The sequence below is a fragment of the Peromyscus maniculatus genome, chromosome 11 (assembly GCF_049852395.1).
Source record: "Peromyscus maniculatus bairdii isolate BWxNUB_F1_BW_parent chromosome 11, HU_Pman_BW_mat_3.1, whole genome shotgun sequence".
Taxonomy (NCBI): domain Eukaryota; kingdom Metazoa; phylum Chordata; class Mammalia; order Rodentia; family Cricetidae; genus Peromyscus; species Peromyscus maniculatus.
In genome coordinates this window covers 75039000-75063607 of record NC_134862.1, presented here as the reverse complement: position 1 = coordinate 75063607, position 24608 = coordinate 75039000, and the positions used below count along the sequence as shown (strand labels likewise).

The following is a 24608-nucleotide window of genomic DNA, read 5'->3' as shown; positions in this document are numbered from 1 at the left end:
GGATACTCCCATGAGACTGGATGAAGGAAGGTACAGCAGTAACGAAGAGTAAGCTTCCTGCAGTGTGACTTTCTATAGCCATCAAATGAATCATTAAAAATGTAACTGGGATTTGATCAAATTTGCATCAGAAAATGATAGCAAAACAACTGGCAATGGAAGTAATTTTCCCCTGTGAACTTCAGATTGTTATAAGTATGTATGTCATTTACTACTATTTAAATTAACTTAAAAAGACTTTCCAAGGAGGAATGCAACAGAACAAGTTGCAAAAATGACGAAGCAGATTTGGCAGAGAAATCATTTCTAAACAGGAAAAAAAAGTGGTATTAAAGTTTAAATTTTGGTGGATAGTAGACTGGAAAAAGAAATCTTAAAGAAATTAATGGTAGATCTTGGGAAATTAATCAGATTAGTACTAGTGTTGTAAATTTAAGTATGAATTACTGGTGACAGTACTCTCAGCTTTTACATGCTCATTAGAAGATAGTTCTGAGTTTATTGTTTTTAGGAATACGTGCTAACCCTGGAGAAACACAGATATAACGGAATGGAACTTGATGTTCTACATATGGCCAGGGGCATCACAGTCAGGAGGTACATAATGTCCTTCATAGCTTTGGCTTCAGAAAAGGAGAGATTGCTAGAGAGTATTCTCTTTGGTCGCTTATAACTGTTGAGCCCGGAGAGTCTGTGAAAACAATATATAGAAATTTATTAGCTGCCCTATTCAAAACCAACAATGAGTGTTCTGCTCATGTTCTAATCTTTTAAACAAACCTTTAATTGTGGGCTTCAGTCTAATATGCTTGATTGAATATCTATTGACTTCCTTAGAACCGTGTTTTTTTTTTGTTTTTTTTTTTGTATTCATCCACAAATATTTTTGAGCCTCTCTCAGGTTCTACCACACATGTGAAATTGCTGTAGTAAATGAAACAAACTACTACTGTTCTGTGCTGAGGATGCTTTTGTTCTGGTGATGAAAACCAGAAATCAAACAAGTGTATAAATTTTAACATTGTGAGAATGCAGAGAAAATAGAATTAGGTGAAATGAGTGACTTGGGTGGGTGGGTGGGTGGATAGGTGGTTGGTTGGTTGATTGGTTGGTTGAACAGAGTAAATATTAAGAGAAAGTCTTTCTGAGGGGGTAAAACACAGAGAGACTGAGATAGCCAGAACCCAACTTGCTAGTCCTCACTTTAATGAACAGAAATTGCAAAGGCCATATATATATATATATATATATATATATATATATGTATGTATATGTATATATATATATGTATGTATATGTATATATGTATGTATATATGTATATATACACACATATATACACACATATATACATACATACATATATATATATAAAATGCGATGAGGATTTATTTATTTATTTATTTACTTATTTATTTATTTATTGGTTGTTTTTTTTTTTCCCCCAAGGCAGGGTTTCTCTGTGAACAGACTGGCCGTCTTGGAACTCACTCTGTAAACCAAGCTGGTCTCAAATTCACAGAGATCAGCCTGCCTCTGCCTCCCCAAGTGCTGGGATTAAAGGTGTACACCGCCATAGCCCTGGCTGGATTTTTATTTTATAATGATATTAAAAAACCGCAACAGCTTTTCACAGCTTAAATGCTTACCTTCCCTAAGGGTTGTGATTTACAATGCTAATTTCTGTTCTATGTTTGGCCAAGGGAACTCAATGCTACATTAAAACATTTGATCTCAGATGTTTGATTTGTTGGCTGTGTTGTATGGCCTATTCTTATTTAGACATTCTTAGTGGTACCACTGTATTGTAAAAGCATGAAGTACTTGTTAACTTTAGCTGAAATAAACCAATGTTTTTACATAAGGGGGCAAAAGATAATACCAAAGAATCTTAGTTTTTTAGATATAGAAGATAATATAAAGACAAACCTATAGCCCCAAGCCATGTTAATAGAATTTAAACATAATCATTTCTTTAGACTAAACTGTGCTTTATTGAATAGTTAATTATAGGTTTCTACACATGAGTTCTCTAAAAATGTATGAAAACATTTTCTATTTCTTGTTGAAACATTAGTGTCTATATACTCTTTCAGTGGAATTTTTGTCCCCAATTTCCATTTTGAGAGTTATTGGCAACTATTATATCAGATTTACTCTGGAACACTGAAAAGCTGTTGCAATCTCTGTCATGGTTTTTGTGTAGTATGAAAATGACTTGAGAAGCCATAATTAAAATAAACTAGTTCTCTTAATGTCCTGTTGACTCTGTTCCTTGGTATCTATCACTAAAGGTAGTATACTGTGATTGCATTGTGGAAGGCCTTTTTTTCCCCCTCTGTAAAGGAGATCAGGGATCCCTTTAAGGGTCATTGTGAATTTTTTGTTGTAATTGCAGAATGAGTGAGTTTGAATATGAAGTAAGAAGAGCCTATATAGGAGAGATGTTCTGGGGCTGCCCTTCTCTACAAAAGGTAATTCAGAAAGCATTTATTGTGGCTGCTTTGCCGTTTTCATTTTGTTGAAAAGCAAACGTAAGTAGGCAGTGTTGCTTAGTGGATGTGCAGTGACATCAGGTTGACAGGATAGGATACTGAAAGATGATTGGTGGAAACTCAGAGGAAGGGCAGTGTTTATCCTGCTGTTCTTTTGGAATTCATGTGTACTGACACCGAGGCCAAGTCGATGGTTAGCATTATTTCTAGGGAATCTAGCCTTTCATTTGACAAATCTTCCAGTATTTACCCATTTCCTTCTAATTACAGGACTTCGTATGGTAACAAGTCTTTAAGCTTAAAAGCAAAATTGTCCTCCTTGACTAAGTCTTCTCTGCTTTTGAATCTTTCTTGTAGTTCTTTATTAAACCACGCTTTTGGATCATGATTTGTCTTAAGTCTTTGTTATCTGAAGCAGAACACTTCTTTTGATAGTTTCTTTGTATCAGAGTTACAGAACTGATTGCATAGGATTTCACTCTTTTAGTTATATGGATTTCATTAATAAGGTAAAGATATTTAGTCAGATACTAGAAGCCAACCAAGTGTACTAAGCTAGACTTAACAGTTTAGCTAAAAATCTTTTAATCAATAAATAGAAATTTATAAACATTTCATGTGTTCATTTAAGAAAAAAATGGAAATGCTCCACCAACAGGTAGATAGTGAATATGTGGTATATATACATAGAACAATTCTACTCAGCTGTAAAGCAAAATGAAATTGCATAAAAATTGTTAGATAGGGAAAGTAGTATATTAATGAGGTAACCCAGTCTAGACAAAAATCACGTGTTCTCTGTCATAGGAAGTTCCTAACTTGAATGTTTGTATGTGTATGTATAAGGATGTGAGAGTGGGCACAAGCCGTGAGACTAGCGGAGTGGTCACAGGGTGGGAAGAAGTGCTGAGCAAGGGGAATAGGACAGACAACCAGTGGCAGGGACGCAAGTGTAAGGAGGCCAGGAAAGGGAAGAGATGAGAGAGAAGGTGGGGCAGAGGCACAGAACACACTTGGCTGGAAATACACCCCAGGGAAACTTACTACTTTGTATGCTAATAATCGTTTTCACAAACAGAAGTAGAGGACGGTGGCCATAGCACTGGCAGTCAGGACATTGGCACACACTCAGGCTGAAACGGCTCAGTGGGAGGGTGTTAGACTGAAGAGCATGCACGCTTAACAAATGTTCTCAGTTGAGGTAGGAAGAAGAGTCTGGGAATCTTTCCTGTTGATTCTTGATTGTTGTCTTAAGGCAGTGATAACCCAGGTAGGGTTCCTTCTTCTGCAGTTCTTTTTCCACAAGAGTGGAGTAGTTGCTGACAATACATTCAGAGTAGAAATCAGAGTTGAATTCATTCCTCAGGGAAAACATTCCTTGAATATTTAAGACACACCTGCCATACAACTACCCCAGTTTTACAAAACAATATGGCAAGCAAAAGAAAGGAAAGAAGTATATTTTTTTCCTTCTGTATCTCCTGACTTGTATGTAAAGTCAACTGTCTGGGGCTCAGTGGGAGACCACTTCTGTCGTGTTGTGTGAGACCCTAGGTCCATCCCCAGTGGTATGCCCCTCAAACAGAATGCAGCCATTCAGTGTGCCATGTTTGGTTGGTATCCATGGGAGGCCTGCTCTTTTCTGGAGAGAAATGGAAGAGGAGTGGATGGGGGGTGCAGAGTAAGAAGGGAGGTGCAAGGGAGGGACTGGGAGGGGAGGAGGGAGGGGAAATGACAATCAGGATATAAAAAAATAAAGTATGCATGCATATATGACCTAAGCCAATTTCTTCATATTACTTATAAACAGATCCCAAGATAATCCTGATGAAAAACACTTCCTTTGGATGTCTTTGTCTTTCTAGTTTGTTTTGTTTGTTTGATTTTTCTCATAAATTGTGACTGATCTTGAAATTTACCTAAAGTAGTTTATTTCATTGCCATGCTTGGGTTGAACCAAGCCATTTATACTAGGCAAGTGCTCTACTGTTGAGCTACATACATCTCTAGCCCCCACTACATTTTTAAAGTACATTTTGTGGGGTGGTACTGAAAGCATTTAGCAGTTTTTAAATTACGAGCTTCACAGAGTGACTTTATTGGTGTCTTAGAGTTACTCTTGCTGTGCTGAAACACCATGGCCAAAAGCAGGCTGGGGAGGAGAGGGCTTGTTTGACTTACACTTCCAGATCATAGTCCATCACTGAAGGAAGTCAGGGCAGGAACCTGGAGGCAGGAGCTGATGCAGAAACCATCAATGGGCGCTGCTTACTTTCTTGCTCATCATGGCTTACCCAGTCTGCTTTTTTATAGAACCCAGGAGCACCAGCCCAAGAATGGCACCACCCGCAATGGGCTGGGTCCTCCCCCATTGATCACTAATTAATAAAATGACTTTCAATCGGATCTTATGGAGACATTTTCTCAATGAGGTTTCTGACTCTAGCTTGTGTCAAGTTGACCTAAAACTAGCCAGCATAATTTGGTTGAGTTCATTATTTTTAACAGCATATGGTGTGTTTGAGTTACTCTGGGTAACTCAAACACAGCTTTTCTCCATTAACTATCGCAGTATGTCTGTGATCACTTTAATGCTACTAGCCTAGCTGTTCTTTGAAATGCTGTCCATTGGAAGCATGTAAAGAAATATTTTGTAGTATGTAGAGACTATATCTAATAGGTTAGATATTAAAGAAATGCATACTTTTATGTTTTTAAAGAATTCAGTAGTGAAGGATATTCGTTTGTGGCTCATACTTCATACTTATCCCTATATATGCGTTCTCTGTCTTGGAAAATTTGTTCTTATAGAAGGATAAATGGTTGAGTTTTCTGTCCCATGTGTGAAGACCTAGATGATTAGAAATGAGTTATAAATGAATGTGAGTGGAGTTTCCTGTGTTCAAAAGACTGTCCTTTCCTTGAATAATCATAGACTCTTGGGTTATCTATCCCTTGATAATTTGGCATGTGTAGGAAGTAGGCATGTCCAACCATGGATACTCTTCATGTTAAGACAAGGAGGATACTAGCCAACAGACTCATTTCAGGAGGCTAGTGAGTTCTTTACATTTTACTCTTAATTATCACTCAGGTTCCAGGGAGTAGAGTAAATCACTGCGTTTATTTCATGTATCTGTCTGCTCTGAAGTTTGATGCTCACTCACACTGTAGTGTGTATCAGAATCTTGTAGAGAATTTGTTAAGACACCCTTAAAGTTTCTGATTTTGTAGATCTGGTAAAGGACCCAAGACTTTCTAGTTCTAAGTTCCCAGGTGGTGCTGATGATAGTTGTTGCCCTAGCCATCGCACATGAATTTAAGGAAATGGTGCACACTGTTTAAATCAGAACTTTAAAGAACTGTTGTCTTTCTGCCTGTTGTTTATTACATTAAGGAGCACCCCCCAATTATTCACTTAAATTTTTCTTTTCTTTTTTCAACTTCTTTAGTCAAAGCATTTCCCCTAAATTTAATGATTGGCTTCTTCTAACTTTTAATAGACTCAGAAACCCCCGCTATTAAACTGAAAGTCACTATTAAGGACTATTAGAAAATAATACCTTATTTTACTTTATATTTCAAGCAAAGATAGCTTCTTAAAAATAATTTTGTATTTATTCTTTACTAAGATACCACAATCATTATTTGAACAATTGAAACTTTTTAAACCAGTCTGAGGTCAGTACAACCTCTTTACAGACATTACCAGCTGTTTCTGTTACTATGGAAACTCAGCAGGGACTAACAGGGTTACAGTTGTTAGGACCACACCTGGCTTATTTGCATCCAATTTAAGTTGAGAAAAATTTGAAAAGAAGAAAAGGTTTCTCCATGTGCCAGTGGCCAGCCAGAAAGAGCTTGTCAGTTTATAGCCTTCAGGGTGGGTTTTTCTCTCTCACTCGGGAGGCTTTAGTGAATGTGTTGGAGCTCAGTTCTGTGTATTCACTTGTGTCCGTGTTTGCTATCCTTTTTGTTTAAAGTGCTTTAGTATTTTGTTTAGGTTTTATCTTTAGTTTACCCTTTTTAAAACTTACAGTGTTTTCATTTTCATAGAGAGTTTAAACTAGTATATATCAGAAATTTTCAAATAGACAAATTTTTCTTCATTTGTATTCTATAATAACATTTTAGTAAGTTTTTGCCACTATAACAGACTAGCAAAAATTTTAGGTTGTTCTCTCTTTTTCAGTATCAAACACACACACACACACACACACATACACACACCCTCAACACCTTAAAGAAAACAGTTTTAACACATTTGTATTCCACTCTCACCAAATGACTGAAATTCCAATTAAGCTTTGGACTAATAACAATAATGAAGTAGTTTTCTAACTTTTTGAAGTTCCCAGACACATTTAGAGCATTCTTATTATGCTCGACTAGAAGAACACTACAGGAGAAAACTATGGAAAACATAAAAGTATAATAATTAAATCCAGTCTTCATGGTTCAAGCTTGAGGCTCTTACCACATGAAAAATAATAAATATTCAGACTTAATTTCTAAGTTTAGTGTAGCTTGAGTCCTTTACTTTTAATTTCACTGTCTTTTGTAACTTTAATACCTAGGCCTTCTCCAAGTTATTTAGCCACCTTGGTAGTATGAGGCATTGTCTGCATAATGGGAATATTATCCAGCTATCGAGATTTTGTAAGAAGCAAATGAAATGACTCATGTTAAAGAACTCTGAAATGCACATACATAAATAACTGTCAAGCACATCCTAGACAGATAGGCAAGTACAGTAGCCATATTGTTTTTCGTACTGCTGTAACAAAGTACCTGATAGAAGCAACTTTAGCAAAGAAAGGTATATTTTAGTTCACAGTTTAAGTCCATCGTGCTGGACAAGGCTTAGCAGTAAAACTAGCTCTAGCTCTGACAGGCGTCACACTGTGTGCAAACTCCGGAGGCAGGGAGAGAGGGAGACACTGCTTGCTCCATTTGCTTTCTCCTTTGCCTTCTTATTCAGCCCGTGATCCTAATACATGATGGGGTGATGCCAGCCACATTCAAGGTGCGTCTTCTCTGAGGTAAGCCATTCTGAAAGCACCTTCACAGATAGGCTCACAGGTGTGTTTTCCTAGGTAACTGATTCCAGTCAACTGATAATGAAAATTGACTATCTTGTAGTAGCTTAATGTTCAGAGATGTATCGATTTTAACTGAACATTCTAAGGTTCAAAATAAAGAAGATAGTTTGAACTAGTTACATATTTGACTTTAATTTTTTTCTAAAATAAAAATGCGTGCCTGTATGTGGTGTGTATGTAAGTGCATGTTTGTGTGTGTATAAGTGCATATGTGTGTGTTTGGAGGCCAGAAGATGATGTTAGGTATCGCCCTCAGTCACTTTCTACCTCATTTTTTGAGACACCTCTCACTGATTATGTTAGACTGGCTGGCTGGCTGGCTGGCCAGTGAGCTCTAGGGATTCACCCATCTTGACCCACCCAGGTCACAGATGTAGCTCCCGTGCCTAGTTTTGTTGGCTTGTTTACTTTTTATGTGGGTGCCGGCAATCTGAAGTCAGGTCCTCCTGCTTGTAGAACGGGCGCTGGGCTGACTGAGCCATCCCCAGCCGCCACACTTGGTTTGTGTGCACTATCACACCTCATTTGTTCAGAATTTCATGAGGTAGGAAGGAGTGTGTGACCTCCAAATTACATGGGTGAGAGCACTTGGTTTGGTTGTATAAATGCTGTGCCAGTTATTCTAATTAGTTAAGCGAATCAAAGAATAGCTTGACATTAAAAATATATGGCAAATGAAAGTCAATGCCTGTACTGATTCTTTTGTTGTGTGAGGCTGTTAGTGCTCTCTGCTGGTCAAGATTCTTGAGACTTTTTAAAGACAATATATGATAGTCAACCAGTGATGCAGAATTCGTACACTGTGTGTACCAAATACTGATCTTTCCCATTTTCTAAATGCAAAATGTCATCTTATATTTTAAAACTATTTTGCAATTAATAAGAAAAACCTCCATTGACCTATCTATAGTGTATTTCTTACACGATCTGATACTTAGAATTTGGAGGAGGTAAATACTAAGATTGAAAGTGGGTTGTTAGAGGAATGTACCCACTAAAGAAAATATTTAGGCAGTTTTTATCAAGAGTCATGAAATAATGGTACCTTAAAATACATGCTTCACAAACTCTCTTTAACTTCCTTGTTCCTTCAGTAAGGGAGTATTGTAAAATTTGTTTTGTTAAGGAGGAATTGGGCACACAGGAGATGCCTACCTAAGAGAGCTAAATATGTCCTGATAACTAATCTAGACTTCCCCATTTTATGTGATTTTTATCCCTTTAAGGTGTTAGGTTATTTTATTCGGTTAATTCTTTTTGTAGTATTAGACTGCAAAAGTAAGAAGAGCATTCCTGTCTTTATAACTACCAAACTACTTTCAGCTTTCAGTGAATCAATGCAAAGAAAGAATGCAGTCTCTCCATACCTAATAAATATTTTCTATTAAATCAAACTATTAATTTAGTAGCCACTGATAAACCCAGGTGTTGTGGTAATTGCCTTTTATTTTATGGATTGACTATTAAAATGGCTTATCAAATACATAAGTTTTCATTTTAACTCTGAAATCTGTTTAAGATTTGTTGATGTGATGGAGTGATGATTGAGATGCCTTTGACCTAGCAATCAATGGAAATAGAGTCAAATTAGCTTCAGCATTCAGTATATCATCTGTATTTTATAATAGTAAAACAGTATGCCGGGCAGTGGTGGTACACGCCTTTTATCCCAGCACTCGGGAGGCAGAGGCAGGCGGATCTCTGTGAGTTCGAGGTCAGCCTGGGCTACAGAATGAGTTCCAGGAAAAGCTACATAGAGAAACCCTGTCTAAAAAAAACAAAACAAAAATAATAATAATAATAATAATAATAATAATAATAATAATAATAATAAAAAATAGTAGCAATAATCCCTGATGGTAGTTTAGCAGAAACACTTTGTGACTATAGTTGTTAGTCTATAAGAAGCATTTATATAATGACTAAAATATTATATCCTTAATGATCTAAGATTAGAGATAACAAGTAACTTGCTTAAAGAAATTCGGCTAAGTAGTAGAGAACTGAAACAGACTTATGATTTTATTTCTTTTGAGACAGGGTTTCTCTATGTAGTTTTGGTGCCTGTCCTGGATCTTACTCTGTAGACCAGGCTGGCCTCGAACTCACAGAGATCCACCTGCCTCTGCCTCCCGAGTGCTGGGATTAAAATTAAAGGTGTGTGCCACCACTGCCCAGCTATATATATATTTACTTTTTTCAATTTCCTTAAATATGAAGTAATATGTCTAGAGTATAAAAAATTTATAGTAACATTTCATGTGGGTTTTCCTTTTTGTTAAAACTTAGATTATATAGGAATAGAGCAGACACTAGTTTCATGAAATCTTCGTAAAATACTTCACCTATACTAACAACACTGTTCACAGCTCTTCACTGACTTGTTTTGTATATTTCTTTGAAATGTTTATACAAACTCTTGAGAGCATTAATGTGCCTGTTTGCTGATGACATTTCTAATATGCATAAGAAGTATAAGAGTAGAAGAAATAGGGAAAAAGATATATGACCCTTTTGTTTGGATGATCAAGTTACATTCTTAATCAGTTTTTGGTAACTCCCAATTATCTGTTGATTGTTGTAATACTCCGAATTTTATCTTCCAGGGATTCTCATATAGCACCCACCTGGACAGAGAGATTTCTTTGTCTTTGTTTCCAATTTAAGTCTTCCAAAGAGATTATTATTTCAGGATTAAAACATGAAGAAAAGAAAAAGCACCTTGTTCTTCAAATGTGTTTCAGTAGTCTTAGCAGTCTTAAGACTTTACCATGTACAACAAACATGTTCTCTGGCTTATGATTAATGCCTAGTTAAAAGATAGAAATATTCAAGAGTATCCACTTACATTTTTTCCCCTGCATTAGGAGAAGAATCTTGACAGCATTTATTGAATATTTATCAAGAGATTATAATAATACCAAAATTATTTTTCATGAGCCCTGGTTATTTTAAAATAACATTCTCATTTTAAAAATGCCCTTAGACCACAAACCCCATTTTTCAAATAAGCAAGTATGAAGTTCAGAAGCTGTGTTAGTTTTCTATGGATGCCGTAACAGAATACCATAAATGCAGCAGCTTAAACAGCAGGAACTTAATGCCTCATAGTTCTAGAGGTTGTAAGTTCAATATAAGGTGCTATCAGGGTTTGTTTCTTCTGAGGGCTGTGAGAAGGAATCTGTCTGTGTCTCTATTACTTTCCTTTTGTTCTATTTCTGTCCAAATTTCCCCCTTTTAAGGACAACAGCACTAATGACTTCATCTTTTTGTTTGGTTGGTTTTGGTACACTGCTGAGTTCATCTATTCTAGGCAAGCTCTTGACCATTTCCAACCCAGTCACTTCATCTTAATATGATCGTTGTCAAAGGCCCTGTTTCTAAATTAGGTCACGTTTGCTGGCACAAATAAGATCCAGAGCCCTTCATTCAGAGTTTCCTCTCTACCCCTACCCATTTTATATAGCTTTATTTAAGGCGTTGCATTTCCACTTAAGATGCAGTGTTTATAAAGTGTAATGTTATTTCTTCCTGTGCACATGTTTCGTGGTCAAATTTTGAGAATGTAAAAAAAAAAAATACTGTAACAGCTCTAACTTGAAAACTGCCACAGAACTTGCTAAATTTGGGTCCTTCCCATGTTTCTCTTTGGAACAATGCTACATCTATACTGGACTGACTTAACCTTTTCCGTGGTGGCCCTGAAGAAGCACTGCCAGAGGGAGGTGCTCTCGCACCAGGGAAGCCCCCAGGCATTCCACCTGGCATGCCACCAGCCCTCTAGTACAGCTTGGTAATGATGGGATTGCAGGCAGACTTTCTCCAGTTCTTTCTGCCAATGTTCAGCTCCTTCCTTCTCTGCAGTCTGATTATTATCTAGCCAGTTGATGATTTCATTACACTTGTCTAGAATCTTCTCTTTGTCTTCATTGACACTGCCTTGAAGTTTCTCATCTTCAGCTGTTGCGCTCATGTTGAATGCATAGGATTCCAGTGAATTCTTGAGTACTACTTTATCTCTCTGCTTTTCCTCTTCAGTGTTGTACTTCTAAGTTTCCTGGACCATGCACTTACTATCTTACTTGCTCAAGGAGCCCTTGCCATCAGTGATGGTGATCTTGTTCTCCTTTCTTGTGCTCTTATCTACAGTATAAACATTGAGGATGCCATTGGCATCAATGTCAAGTGACTGTGATCTGAGAAATACTGCAGGCTACAGAAGATATGCCTGTGAGTTCAAATTTTCCAAGCAGGTTGTTGTCCTTGGTCATGGCTCTTTCACCTTCACATTTCGGAACGAGCACACCTGCTGGCTGTTAGGCAGGTTGTGAAGGTCTGTGTCTGATTGGTAGGAATGATAATACTGTGCTTGATGAGGACATTCATGCTCTACCAGCAGTTTCAATACCAAGGGGAAGAGGAGTGACATCCAAGAGCAGCAAATCCTGAACATTCTTAGGATTATCTCCAGATAGAGTTGATTTCGGGTAGCTGCCTGGAGACCTGCCCTGTAAAGCAACAGCTTTATCAGAGTTAATGCTTGTATTCAGTTCTTTTCCACTGAAGACATCTTGGCAAAGCTTCTGAATCTTGGAAATTCTGGTAGAACCATCCACCAGGATGATGTCATGGACCTGTGACTTGTCTAATTTGGCATCTCAAAGGGCCTTTTCCACAGGGTCCAGAGTGCCACAGAACAGATCATCATTCAATTCTTCAAATTGAGCATGGGTAACAGAGATATAGAAATCGATTCTGTCATTCAATGTCATTACTGGCCTAGGTGCTAAAGGAGAAGGTATGCACCTGTTTGCAAGCAGTAACCAGACAATAGACACCTTTCTTGTTTTTACCGATGTCCTGGTGCTTGCATTTAAACTGACAATAAAATGGTTGACCATGCAGCTGTCAGTCTTCTCTCTCCAAGTGGGGATTTCTAGCTGTAGATTAGACCTCAGAAGTAAGGACTGACATCCTATCAGAAGTATCACCTCTCAAATAAAAATCAGCACATTTCTTTCAACTTCAGCCTTCCTATCTAAGCAATAAGAATTAGCAGTATTTGGTTCATTGATAATTCTAAGTACATTGAGGCCAGCGACAGTTCCAGCATCTTTTGTTGCCTACTGCCGAGAATCATTGAAATAAGCTGGCACTGTGATCACAACATTGGTAACAGTTTTCTGAAGATAGGCTTCTCTAATTTTCTTCATCTTCATCAGAACCATAGAGCATACCTCCTCTGGGTCGAAGCTTTTTGTCTCCCCTTTGTGTTCTTCTTGGACATTGGATTTACCTGCATCTTTCATGACCATGAAGGGCCAATGCTTCATATCAGAGTGAGCAACAACATCATCAGACCTACACCCAATCAGATGTTTGGTGTTTAAAACTGTGTTGGTGGGGTTCATCACAACCCAGTTCTTCACAGCATCCCTGATTAATCACTCTGTCAGTAAAAGCAACACAGCTAGCCTGTTGTAGTTCAGTAACCCTGGTCAGTGACAATTCTACTTTTCCATGCCTAAAGACACCCGCACAGGAGTAGGTGGTACTAAGATAATGCCAACTGCAGGTCCTTTAGACAGGTTTGCTTGCATGTAGGCCTAGCTAGGCTGGCAAAGAGACCACACCAACCCCAAAAGCTGTCCTGTTCAGTGAGTCTGTTTCATAAGTAGGACAGTTTAGAATACCACATTATAGCACCAGTAATGTATTTGTTTGTTTGTTTGTTTGTTTATTGTTTTTCTCGAGGCAGGGTTTCTTTGTGTAGCTTTGGAGCCTGTCCTAGAACTCGCTCTGGAGACCAGGCTGGCTTTGAACTCACAGAGATCCACCTGCCTCTTCCTCCCGAGTGCTGGGATTAAAGGTGTGCACCACCACCACCACCACCACCACCACCACCACCACCACCACCACCACTACCACCTGGCTAATAAATAGTATTTTTTTAAAATAGTATGATAATACATCTAAAATACCACACTTATAATTAATTTTCTAATATTATGTCTAGTGAGATTTTATTTTAAATTAACTGTTTATTACATATAATAAAATTTAGGGCTATAGTAGTTTTCAATAAGTCTTTCTTCAGACAGTAAATAAACAGTGGTCCAAACTGTGGAAAGCTAAAACTCACACTTAGGTCTGAGCTTTCACTAATAAAACAGAGGGTCCAATGTAGACTTCTGTTTCATAAGATACTGAAAAGCCCCTCAGAATACTGTATAAATGACTATAAGTACACTACGACAGTAGGTTATCTGTGTATTTCATGACTCTCTAGATTTCTACTCTCATCGTGCTAATATAAACACTTTCTATGATTAGGGAGTTTTGAGAGTTTGGAAAAGCAAAGCTTCACTAGCATAAAAGTACCAGTGTATGACAGTTTGCTGACCTGTTTGTGTCAGCAAGTACTCATGAAGTCTTAATAATTTAATAACAGCTATATTTCATTTACTATTGTTGCTTTAGCTTATGAATATGGTTATTTTGCCTGCATGTATGACTGTGCACTGTGTGTATGCTTAGTGCCTTCAGTCTTGGGTCCCCTGAACTGGAGTTATGGATGGTTGTGAGCCCTCATGTGGCTGCTGGAGTAGCCAGTGCTCTTAACCACTGATCTATCTCTCCAGCCCCTCATTCATTATCATTTTTATTTACTTTGTCCAAATTATGCAGAATTTGGTGAGGAATCTTTTAAGTTGGTGTTTTGTTTGTTTGTTTGTTTGTTTTTGTTTCACTTTCACTTTTTTTTTCTTCCCAGTGCAGGGATTTGCTTATGTTAGGCAATTACCATTGAACTGCATCTCCAGAGTATAAAGTTGAAACATTTCAGCTAGTTTCTTTGGAACCCTGGATTCTCTTTAGATCAGTAGTTCTCAACCTGTGGGCCATGGCCCCTACAGGTATCATAAGATATTTACATTAGGATTCATAACAGTAGCAAAACTACAGTTACGAAGTAGCAACGGAATAACTTTATGGTTGGAGGTCAGCACAACATGAGGAGCTGTATTAAAGGGTCGAAGCTTTAAGAAGGTTGAGAACCACTGCTCTAGATGGTAGTGACATGAAAAAAAATGTCCGGATATTCATATGTCTTCAGTTCTCTTCCATGTGCCTAAAAAAAAGAGGGGGGAAGGTATTAAAGTTATACTTATTTTTATATCTATTATTTTTTAAGATTTATTTTTATGTGTGTGAATGTTTTTGCCTGCATTATGTGTGTGCACCATGTGCTTGTCTAGTGGCTATGAAGGCCTGTACAAAGGGCATTGGGCCCCCAGAAACAAGTGATTGTGAGTGCTGAGAACTGAACCTGGGTTTATGCAAGATCAGCATTTTTTCTTAACCATTAAGCCATCTCTCCAGACTCTAATACTAATTCAGTACTTTAAAGTTCATTTTGTTTTATTCCTGTTTTCAGGATTTAAATTCTCTTTTCTAACAGTGATAAACTTAGCTCAGTTATTTATTAGATTAACCTTCCTGTATGTAACCAGTTTCCTTGATTACAACTCTCCTCTTGACTAAGTTCAGATGCCTGCCTTGTTCTCGGGCTGAATTATGAAGAAAAAAAAGTGTTTATTATTTTATGGCAAATGTTAAACTATCCAGATTGGCTCTACCTTTGGTTCATTTGAATCCTCTATTATTATTTATTTTTAATTAAAAAAAATGATAGTTTCATGTTGGTGGAAGCTCTCTATTATTGATGGTTTCTCTAGAACATGAACAGTTAATCATGAATGATTTAGTCAGGAAGAACCCAGCATAACTTTAATTCACTCACATAGACAAAGTTTATTTAAAATGTAAATTATAATTTGGTTAGTATTGCTTTTAATTTCTTTTCTGATGACACTTAGACTAGCCTAAAACTTTGCTCTTAAGCATGATGTTATTTTGCAGTCATGTTAGATGTGAATTTTGAATCATGAAAATTCTTCTCTCCTTTTAGGAAAAAAAGGGAACAAATATTAGGCATTGTGTTAGTTTCTTTTCTATTTCTGTGATTACTGTGCCCTGACTAAAGCAACTTAATTGGCTTACAGTTCTGGGGTGGGGTGAGGGGATGGATAGTCCATCCATGGCAAGGCAAGCCTGATGGCAGGAGCTTGAGGTTACCCAGCAGTCAGGAAGCAGAGTAAGAACAAGATGTAGGGTTTGACTATAAAAGCACAAAGCCTCCTACCCTGTGGCACATGTCTAACAAATCTCCACCCTCTAAATGTTTCATAGCCTTTCCAAATAGTGCCACCATCTGGGGACAAAGTGTTTAAACACATAATCTTGTAGGATACTTTTCACGTTCAGACTCCAACAATGTCACACCTCCTAATCCTTCCCAAACAGTTCTACTCACTGGGGATCAAGCATTCAAATATATAAGCCCATTCTCATTCGAACCACCACATACATAATTTTGAAATATATAATTTGAAACGTTGCCCTTTTCAGCTCTGTGTTATGCTATCATTTAATATTATTCTCTGTCCTTTCCATAAAACCTGTTCCCCCATCTCATGTCTCCAGTCCAGCTCATCTAAAAAAGAGTTGTTAATTATTGAAGTATTTATTGGCCTCTTCTCTAAAGGCATCTATAGGCCACTAATCAAATCCTAACCCAGGTATTAAAAAGAGATTTGATTGAATTAATTCATGATCTTATGGATTTTTTTTCCTAAGGTGTTCTTTTTTGCTTCAGTTTTAAACTTGGAGGTTCTTAGTTGATATATATGAAGAGCAAATAGTGTGTGCATTTGACTCTGGTAGAAGTTATCTGACTTTTCTTTTGGCTATAAATTGTCCATGGTTGGGGAGTATGAGGGAAGGATGTTTCTTCTCATTCTCTGCCTCTATTTGTAGAAACCCAGAACATTCTTTGAGTATTTAAACCTGTTCTCAAGAGCTCTCAGAGTGCCTACTTCAATAGTGACCAAAAGGGCTGCTTTTTATTGCCCTTTATACTGAAGTCTAGTCACCTGCCTAGGTGAGATTTGTCGTAGAAGGGAATAGGATCCAACCTGGTGAGCTAGAACCTTCATTCTCTACAGGGGAATCTTGGAGTTGTCTTGGCCTAAGGCAGATACTACTCACACTGTCTCAGTGCAGTAAACAGTTACTGCTTGTCTATTACCCCAGGTCTTGCCTGCTTGAATACAGAAGACCAAATTAGCGAGGAAACGATATCTTAATGACATTCTTGTGTAGGGTATTTTTTTTTTTTGAAAAGGGAAAATTGCAGAAGTATTCTATAAGGGAAAACAAAATTTTGTGAATACAGAAAAGGAGGGAATGAAATACTTTATCAATATCAAGTGTATTCTAGTCAAATAACCACTTCACCAGAAGTAAGTTTAGGTCCATTTTGGCATTCATTGCTTCCCATCTTTTCCCACCAAGCAGAACTTGTCCAGTCCAACACATTGTATCTTAAAAACTAATTTGGAACTAGCATCCTATACCGTATTTTTGCTTATTTTAATACATAGTGGTATGACTTACTACTCAATATAATTGGTACTTTTAAAGATGTGTTGTTTATCAGATGACTCCATGTCCTTCTGGATTATAGGGTCTCTTATTCCTGTTTCTGCTCCAGGTTAGATAGAGCTTCTAAGACTTTCTGCTGTTGATCCCTTTGACCTAAGTTTTCGGGCACCATGGGTATATAAATGCATAAAATAGGTATACAAATCAAAATTGATTGAAATATTATTTTAAAATACTTTCTTGATATGTGTATATTTTGCCATGCTAAAGATTAATATAAATTTGCATACTAATAAGATGTACCTGCTTATTTGTTTTATATAGAAGTCTTGGCTGAATATGTGATACTGCAAAATATAGTGCTTTTCAACATTTTTCAGGGTTGACCAATATTTTTATTTTTACGATCAACAGAGTTGAGAATGCCACTTCACATAAGTATATTGTGTAAAATGGCAGAAATAGGCTTAGGTACATTTCAGATATTTGTTGGAAATAATGTTCTAATACCAAGCCAAAATTCATTTAATAATTTTTTATGAAACTGAGATCATCAATTCATAGACATTCTTAAAATCAAACATTCTTAATACAATAAAAAGATACAGTATTCTTTTTTAAAGTTTTTTTTTAATGTGTATATATGTGTTTGCATAAATTTATATACACCATGTGTGTGCAGGTGCCTAAGAAGGCCAGAAGAGGGCCTCTGAAATTGGAATTACAGATAATTATGAGCTACCTGATGTAGGTTCTGGGAACTGAACCTGGCCCCTTTGCTACATAGAGCAGCACACACTGCTGAGCTATCTCTCCAGCCCAAAGATGCTGTAATTTGATTCTTATGTACTGATAGGAAAATACTAAGTCTTAGATATTTCTGTAAGAGCTGAAAACTTTGCAAGTACAGTTGTAAGTACATACTGTACATTATAACACATTAATCTTGAATCTGAGCTGAGGTGTCTCAAGTAGCATTGGTTGACACTGGGTAGTATGACAGTATGTGCAGTACATAATGTTCATATTGTATGTTCAGAACCAAGGCTGTAGTGAAGTTGTGTAATACAACACTGGACAAATACTGACAGTAATACCCAGTATATTACATACATCTTTATTTCATAGCATTTTAAAAATCAGACATCTAGCATGCTTGAAGATTAATGACAAATAAAAACAGGTTATTAATGAGTGGGTACCCTTAAGAACTCAACTTTTATCTAGTGTATTATTTGTATGCACTTAAACACAGTGTCTTTGCTACCAATTATTGGTCTCCTTCAGGACTGAGACAAGCCATTTTATAGTCTTCTGCTTTAGTCTCCACCCCCTCTCCCTTCCTCTCTCTCCCTACCCTTGAGTTCTCTGAATGTGTGACTCATCCTTAATGTGTAGGTCTTAAAAAGAACTTGTATCTTGATGTCAGCAAAATCTAGATTGAAATCCTGGCTCCAAGTTATTAATGTGCCATTGAGTAAAAAGTGCTTTAGTTTTCTTTGTCTTGGTTTCTTTATTCCTAAGAATTTAACAATCCCTACTTTGCAGTGTTTTTATAAATCTCCCAGATTTTTTATAATGATATCTGAAAGGTTGTGACTTAATTTCAAACTTTAATAAACATGTTTAGTAAGGATATAAGTACAGAAAGTCACACATAGAGAAAGAGGTCCATTAAGTGGTATTGCTTAAAAATACTAATTCTGCAGTTACATGGCCATTTGAGAATGATGTCTATTCTAAGTAACAAACTATCTTCCCCTTGAGTTTGATTTTGATGGGAGCATGTTGCATGTCAGCAGTGAGCTAATGTGCTGGTAATTTGGTAGTTTAGAAAGGTTCCTATATAATGAATATCTGCTTTCAGAGATGCTTGTGGACACTCTCCCCTGCTTTTGCATTTATATTGTTGTCGTGTTTTAAGTAGCCTTTCTCCCGACAGTGTGTGTTAATAACTGGAAAATTTCCTATCAGTAGACTAGCACCATCTTGACAAGCCTGTGTTCTGCTTCTACCTTGCTAATTGTTTCCTTGGGATTATTTGGATTGTGTAGAAAGCCCTTTGCAAATCCTCTTATTACTGAAGTCATTGTTGCCAGCAGGAATAAGATTAAAGGTGCTTAAGTCTGTAGAGTTGTTTCTAATTTGTTCATGTCATTTCAGTGGCATTTTAACAGAACTCTGTCTCCTGTCCCTCCCTTCTCCCCTGGTACTATCTCAAGTTGGGTCCAAGATGCCAGACCATTGGAAGAAATCTCATTTTATCCTCCTAATTATTATGCTGGCACTCCGGAGATAATTTTTCCCTTCATGCACTGCCAATTAATATGCAAATAAGCTGATAAATATTTATATATTCATTTAAATTATGCAGGGAGTGCTTTCAGTGTATTCTGTAAATGAATTGTTCCTGGACTTCAAAGTGCTAGCTGCTGTGCTAACGAGGAGAGATTTGCATAAGGCCCTAATCACACGCATACTGATTAAGCTTCATTATGGAAACTGCCAGCTGCAATCTTTGTTTCTATTTTATTACAAAAAGGGGAACTTTTCATGCTTCAGTTGCCTTGACAATGTCAGTCCTAGCTGCTAGAAGAGACTAAAACTCCTCTGAGCAACTGAAGTTTCCTTATTCAGTTGAAGATTGCTATGGTGTAACTGAGGTTGTGTTTGCTTCTCTGTTAATTCACTTTCCACTCCCCCACCCTGTTCTCTTAAGAACCTAGTACAGATTTGTTAGAATAGTAGTACCTTCTTTCCCCACCCCAAACCATACCTGTTCCTTCTTGCTTTGGATTGTCTGCACCTCCTGAAGATTTTACAGCAATGCTGGACTGCAGTGACTGTGTTCTAGGTGGGTACCAGCACAGTTTTCTTACAGCTTTAATATGGAAATAGCATGTGTGGGATTGACTATGCATAAACGCTCAATCACATATGCAGCCATCATGGGGGAGGGGGGCTTGAGCAGAGGAGGAGGAAAGCATTTGCAAGGCAAGAGCATGCTTGAGTTTGCTGGAGGTCCCTCCCTAGGACTAGGTCTTCTAGTTCAGAGCCTATTTTCAGCAAATAATGTGTTTGAATTTGGCTTTCATGGAGGACATTTTTGCTTTTTTGGAGATTTCTATAGAAAGTAGTATATGTAGTTGAAAACACATTTTAAATCAGAAAATATATACTATATCAGAGATATATACATACTAATAAAATGTTTTGCCTATCTAATAAGAATGCCTCATAAAACCAAAAATACTAAATGAAAAAATAAGGTGGTGTTGTAGTGCAGATTAATACCGTTACTATAATTACAGAGGGAAATTATAGTGGTTACTGTACTGTTAATCAGTTTCTAGATATTAGAAGTTATGGGCCATTTTCAAATTTTGCCTATGATTAGTCATTTTGATTTTTTAAAACCATCTCTTTTTTAGGAATCTGCACTTTTAATATTGTGGAAAGCCTGTTATATAGTGTGTCCCTACAGAGCAGGAAGCCTTTTGGAAAGGGAGATGTTCTGCTTGAATAAATGAAACATTTTCGGTGATAAAAGATGGATTGAAGTACTTTGGTGTGGATAGATAGATGATGCCTCTTGGTGGCCGTATTTTGCGAGTTTTTTTATGTTTACATGAAGAAAGATTGAAGCCTTTTTAAGAAAGTCATCTGATATAAACTCCAAGAATTGAATATCTTAAGCTTAAAACTTTTGCAAATGATTTTATTTCCTGTGTCATTTTCCATTCTTGAAATTAAAGCAGTTGTTAATGATAAAGTAAATTGATCCTTCCCAGAAATGTCTGAATTCTTATACAGAAAGAAGGGTCCAATGCAAGTTAGACACTTGTCCATCAGACTACTAGCTCAGGGATACACATGACACAGACAAAACATTGATGTTAGGTAGGAGTTCAGTCCAGTAGTAACTTTAGGAGTTCAATTAGACTCATTAGAGGATCAGCTAAGTGACATAGACTTGTGCTCTTTTCATTACCCCTCACCCCAAAAAACTGTAAGTATCAATGAATAATTTATTTGTATTTTCTCTTTTGCATGTACCAAGTTTGAAATTCAAGAAATGAAAGAAAAGTGTCGTTTTGAACTATTTTTACCATTCATTTCAGAAACTGTATCTACTACTTAGAGTTGACACTAAGTATTACTGAAACAGCCTTCTCATCATTGTGTAGCTAAGTAGGATTTTATTTGTTCTGTTTCGTGTTTGAAGCCATTTTGTTACATACTTTTGAAGATCTTGACAATAAATAGAAGGTCCTTAGGAAAGTCATGTAAAATACCTGTGACATAATTTTTAAATTTATAAATAGGTGTGGAAATTAGCTATGAATTATGTAAGGCTTGTCTCATGAGTTATTAAGAATTAGGCTTCTTGGTTACTGTGGCATCTGGACATGAGGATTATTAACTTTTTATACATGTTTACAGGTTCATTATTTTTTTTCTACTTGGCTTTAAAATACATTATAAAGGAAGCACTGAGCGTGTATATAGTGACATTTGAGTTTTGTGATATTTGTTAAATTTTGTAAGATTTTGGTTAAGTCAAACAGAAAGCTAATTTTTACTAAGTTGTACACCTGGTCCTTTCAAACTTTAGTGTGCTTTCAGGTGGTATTTAAATTTTTTTGGACAGTAGAGGAGGAAGTTGTAGAACGACCTCATTTATGACCACAAACATAGAAATTTTAACCCTTTGAACAAGCCAGGAATACCATAGAACCACCTCAGCCCAGAAGACATGTATCGGTTATAAAAATATACTATATTAGAAAAGAGATTGCCTAGTATCTTTAAAAAATACATATTGCCCATTTTCTAGGCTATAAAATATGAAAGAAAGATTTCTGATATTTTTCCTCATTTCTTATACATATAGGTAATGCAACTATTGACAGCATGGTTGGGACTTAGAATGATTGTTTTGACTTCCTATTTAAAAATTTCCGAGTTGGGGATTTAGCTCAGTGGTAGAGCACTTGCCTAGCAAGTGCAAGGCCCTGGGTTCGATCCTCAGCTCCAAAAAAAAAAAAATTTTTCCTGCAGATGTCTTTAGAAAGACAGTATAATATAGTTTGATTCGTTCTCTAATAATAACTTAGTTAATGGTTCTTAATGAGGGAGGAAAAGTAGAACTTACTTGACATTAAGCTTATTTCATGGCAAATATTCTAAGTCTGTAGTAAATATAGAGCAAAATGTCTGTTTTGTCTATTCTGTTCACCCCCTGGAAAAAGAAGTAGGGCATAGGTGTTCCTGTCTTTTTTCTTGCATGTTTTCTGGAATTGCTAATAGTGGTTGACAACATTTCACTGTGGAAACTACAATTTAATACACTAAAAAAGGAATAGCCCCAAATTAGCAGATTCGTGTGTAACTGGGTTCCATAGTTCTTGAAGAACTATAGAGATTGCTGTTATGCCTTCTGCTGCAATTTGTTACGCTTGTTTTTAATGAGGCATGTATTTGGCATACCCCTATGTTGACTCTAGTTTGGTTAAGGAAGTCAGATGGATGCTTCAGACAAGTTTCTTTTCATCTGTTAGATTATTATTAAGTGTGAATTTCTTTTAGTTATAATTAATTAATATTTTTGCTTTTAGAAAAAAAATCATATGGGAATAATAGTTCTTTTTTTTTTTGAGGTGTTTGCTACTTCTTCACAGTTTATTTTAAATGTATATTACATTTGTCTGTCATAAATTATTTTTAGCATGTCTGACTGTAGTATCTTTTTCAGCTTAGAGTTCTCTCTTTAAAGAATCTTAAAATTTGTTAGATAATTTACTTATGGGTTCCTTTATGATTCAGGAGCTCCTGACTATCTTTGAGGTAGCCTTTTACTCAGTTTGTGTTGTTGTAGCATGCCGTCCGCTGTACATGGGCTTCTCGAAGTGAACCAGGGTAACGTTGGTCAACCCTGGCTTTTGCTCTGCTTTTGGCTCCTGAGCTAGCTTCATCTTCACCACTACCTGTTTTAACCACCTTCTCCACCTCTGGCTTATTGTAGATTCAAGAATGAACAATCCGTCAGAAGCCACTAAGTCATCTATGGAGAGTGGAGATGGCAGCACTGGTAAGGAAGCGTTCTCTCTCCATCCTTTACATTGCTCTCCGAGAGCTAACACAAGGGACTGTACACTAACCTGTCACACACTTGACAGGGACAGAGACATGTGTGTCCTTGCTTGTCCGGTAGGACTTAGCACTTGTAGGGACTGGGATTCTGTTTGTTTAACATCATCTAACTCCTCTGAGGAGTGCTTCACTTACCTGATTCCATCCATCAGAAACTATAGAGTAGTTATGGGACAGGTAAACCTGGGTCTGAATTATGGATTTGCCACATAATAATTGTGTGACTTTAGGCAACTTCCTCCATCCTTTTGAGACTTAATTTATTCACTAGGGATATTTATGGGTCATCATGAGTACTGAGTGAGAATATATGTGAAGTGTCTTGGTTATAGTTATAATCAGAATAGTAGATGCTATCCACCATGCATTTGGTATAAATAAATTATACTAAAGTTACAGTGGTGTCAGTGAAGAGTTATAGACACATCTAATACATCCTTTCATTTTAATAAAATTTATTCTTGATCAAACTTTTTATCAGGAGAAAACTAAGTATCATATAAATGAAAAAACTGAAAGCCCTTTGAAAGAAAGGTACATTTATTAAAAAAAGTACAACTTGTCTCCTCAGCCCATCCTTGTAAGTCAATCAGCTCATAGTACATTTGACAATATAACTCTGTCATCTGACAGATATGATACAAGGATTTCCCCAGTTTCTGGTAGAGGCAAAACGTAAAAGTATTAAGGGAATTGTGGGCAAGGAGTTGTAGAAAGTCATTGTAAAGTAAAGTAGGTTTTTCACGTAAGAGAGAAGGTTTCCTCTATTATTTCAAAATATGCCTAACTACTACAGGAGGTGGTAAGAATGACAGTCACTCTGAAAACTTTGTTTCCACTGCTTCCAATCATAGATAGAACCTTTTTTATTACAGTAGAAGACTGGGTTGACCCAAAAGAAGTCTTGTGTCTGCACCTGTCTCATTGTAAACTGCCCTGTAGTTGGAGTGGTTTGTTAGCCTCTTCACCTCTGAAAAACAGGTACTTCTCTGGGAGACTGAGCTGGGGCTTTCATGTTGTCTTTGTCATATTTAATATGCTCCCGCTTCTCTTGTTGAGGCTAGCCAAATAGACTACCCAAGACGAGGAAGAGCAGCATCGCTTTCTGGCCAAGTTACCACCCAGCCTCCTTGTTTCAGTTCCCAGTTTGGGCCCCTTCTTCCTTTATCTTGTAGCACTAACTTATGCTGATGTGAGTGTCGTTGCCAAAGGAGTGGGACTTGTTTGCCAAGAGTAAGTAGGCAGTCAGATCTATGAAGAGGCAAGAGAAACGTGGGTAAAACTCCCACACCTAAAGAATAGCTTCCAAATTTCTCTAAGGGATGAGAAATAGGCTCAGAATGATTACAGAATGC

The 24608-nt window shown here is 36.9% G+C and overlaps 1 protein-coding gene across 5 annotated transcripts in view; it reads left to right on the top strand.

The window, feature by feature from the left end:
* The window catches only part of Pou2f1 (POU class 2 homeobox 1), a 153327-nt gene that overhangs the window by 51825 nt on the left and 76894 nt on the right, over positions 1-24608 (top strand). For 3 of the 5 annotated variants that reach the window (XR_013043377.1, XM_076547913.1, XM_076547916.1), the window contains one exon: positions 23126-23191. Coding sequence is in view for 4 of the 5 variants with exons in the window: in XM_076547913.1 (XP_076404028.1) it covers positions 23126-23191 (66 nt within the window). In the remaining variant the exon portion in view is untranslated. Of the gene's footprint in view, positions 1-2397; positions 2474-18503; positions 19955-23125; positions 23192-24608 lie in introns of those variants that run through there. The other 2 variants (XM_076547915.1, XM_076547914.1) reach the window with 2 other exon arrangements.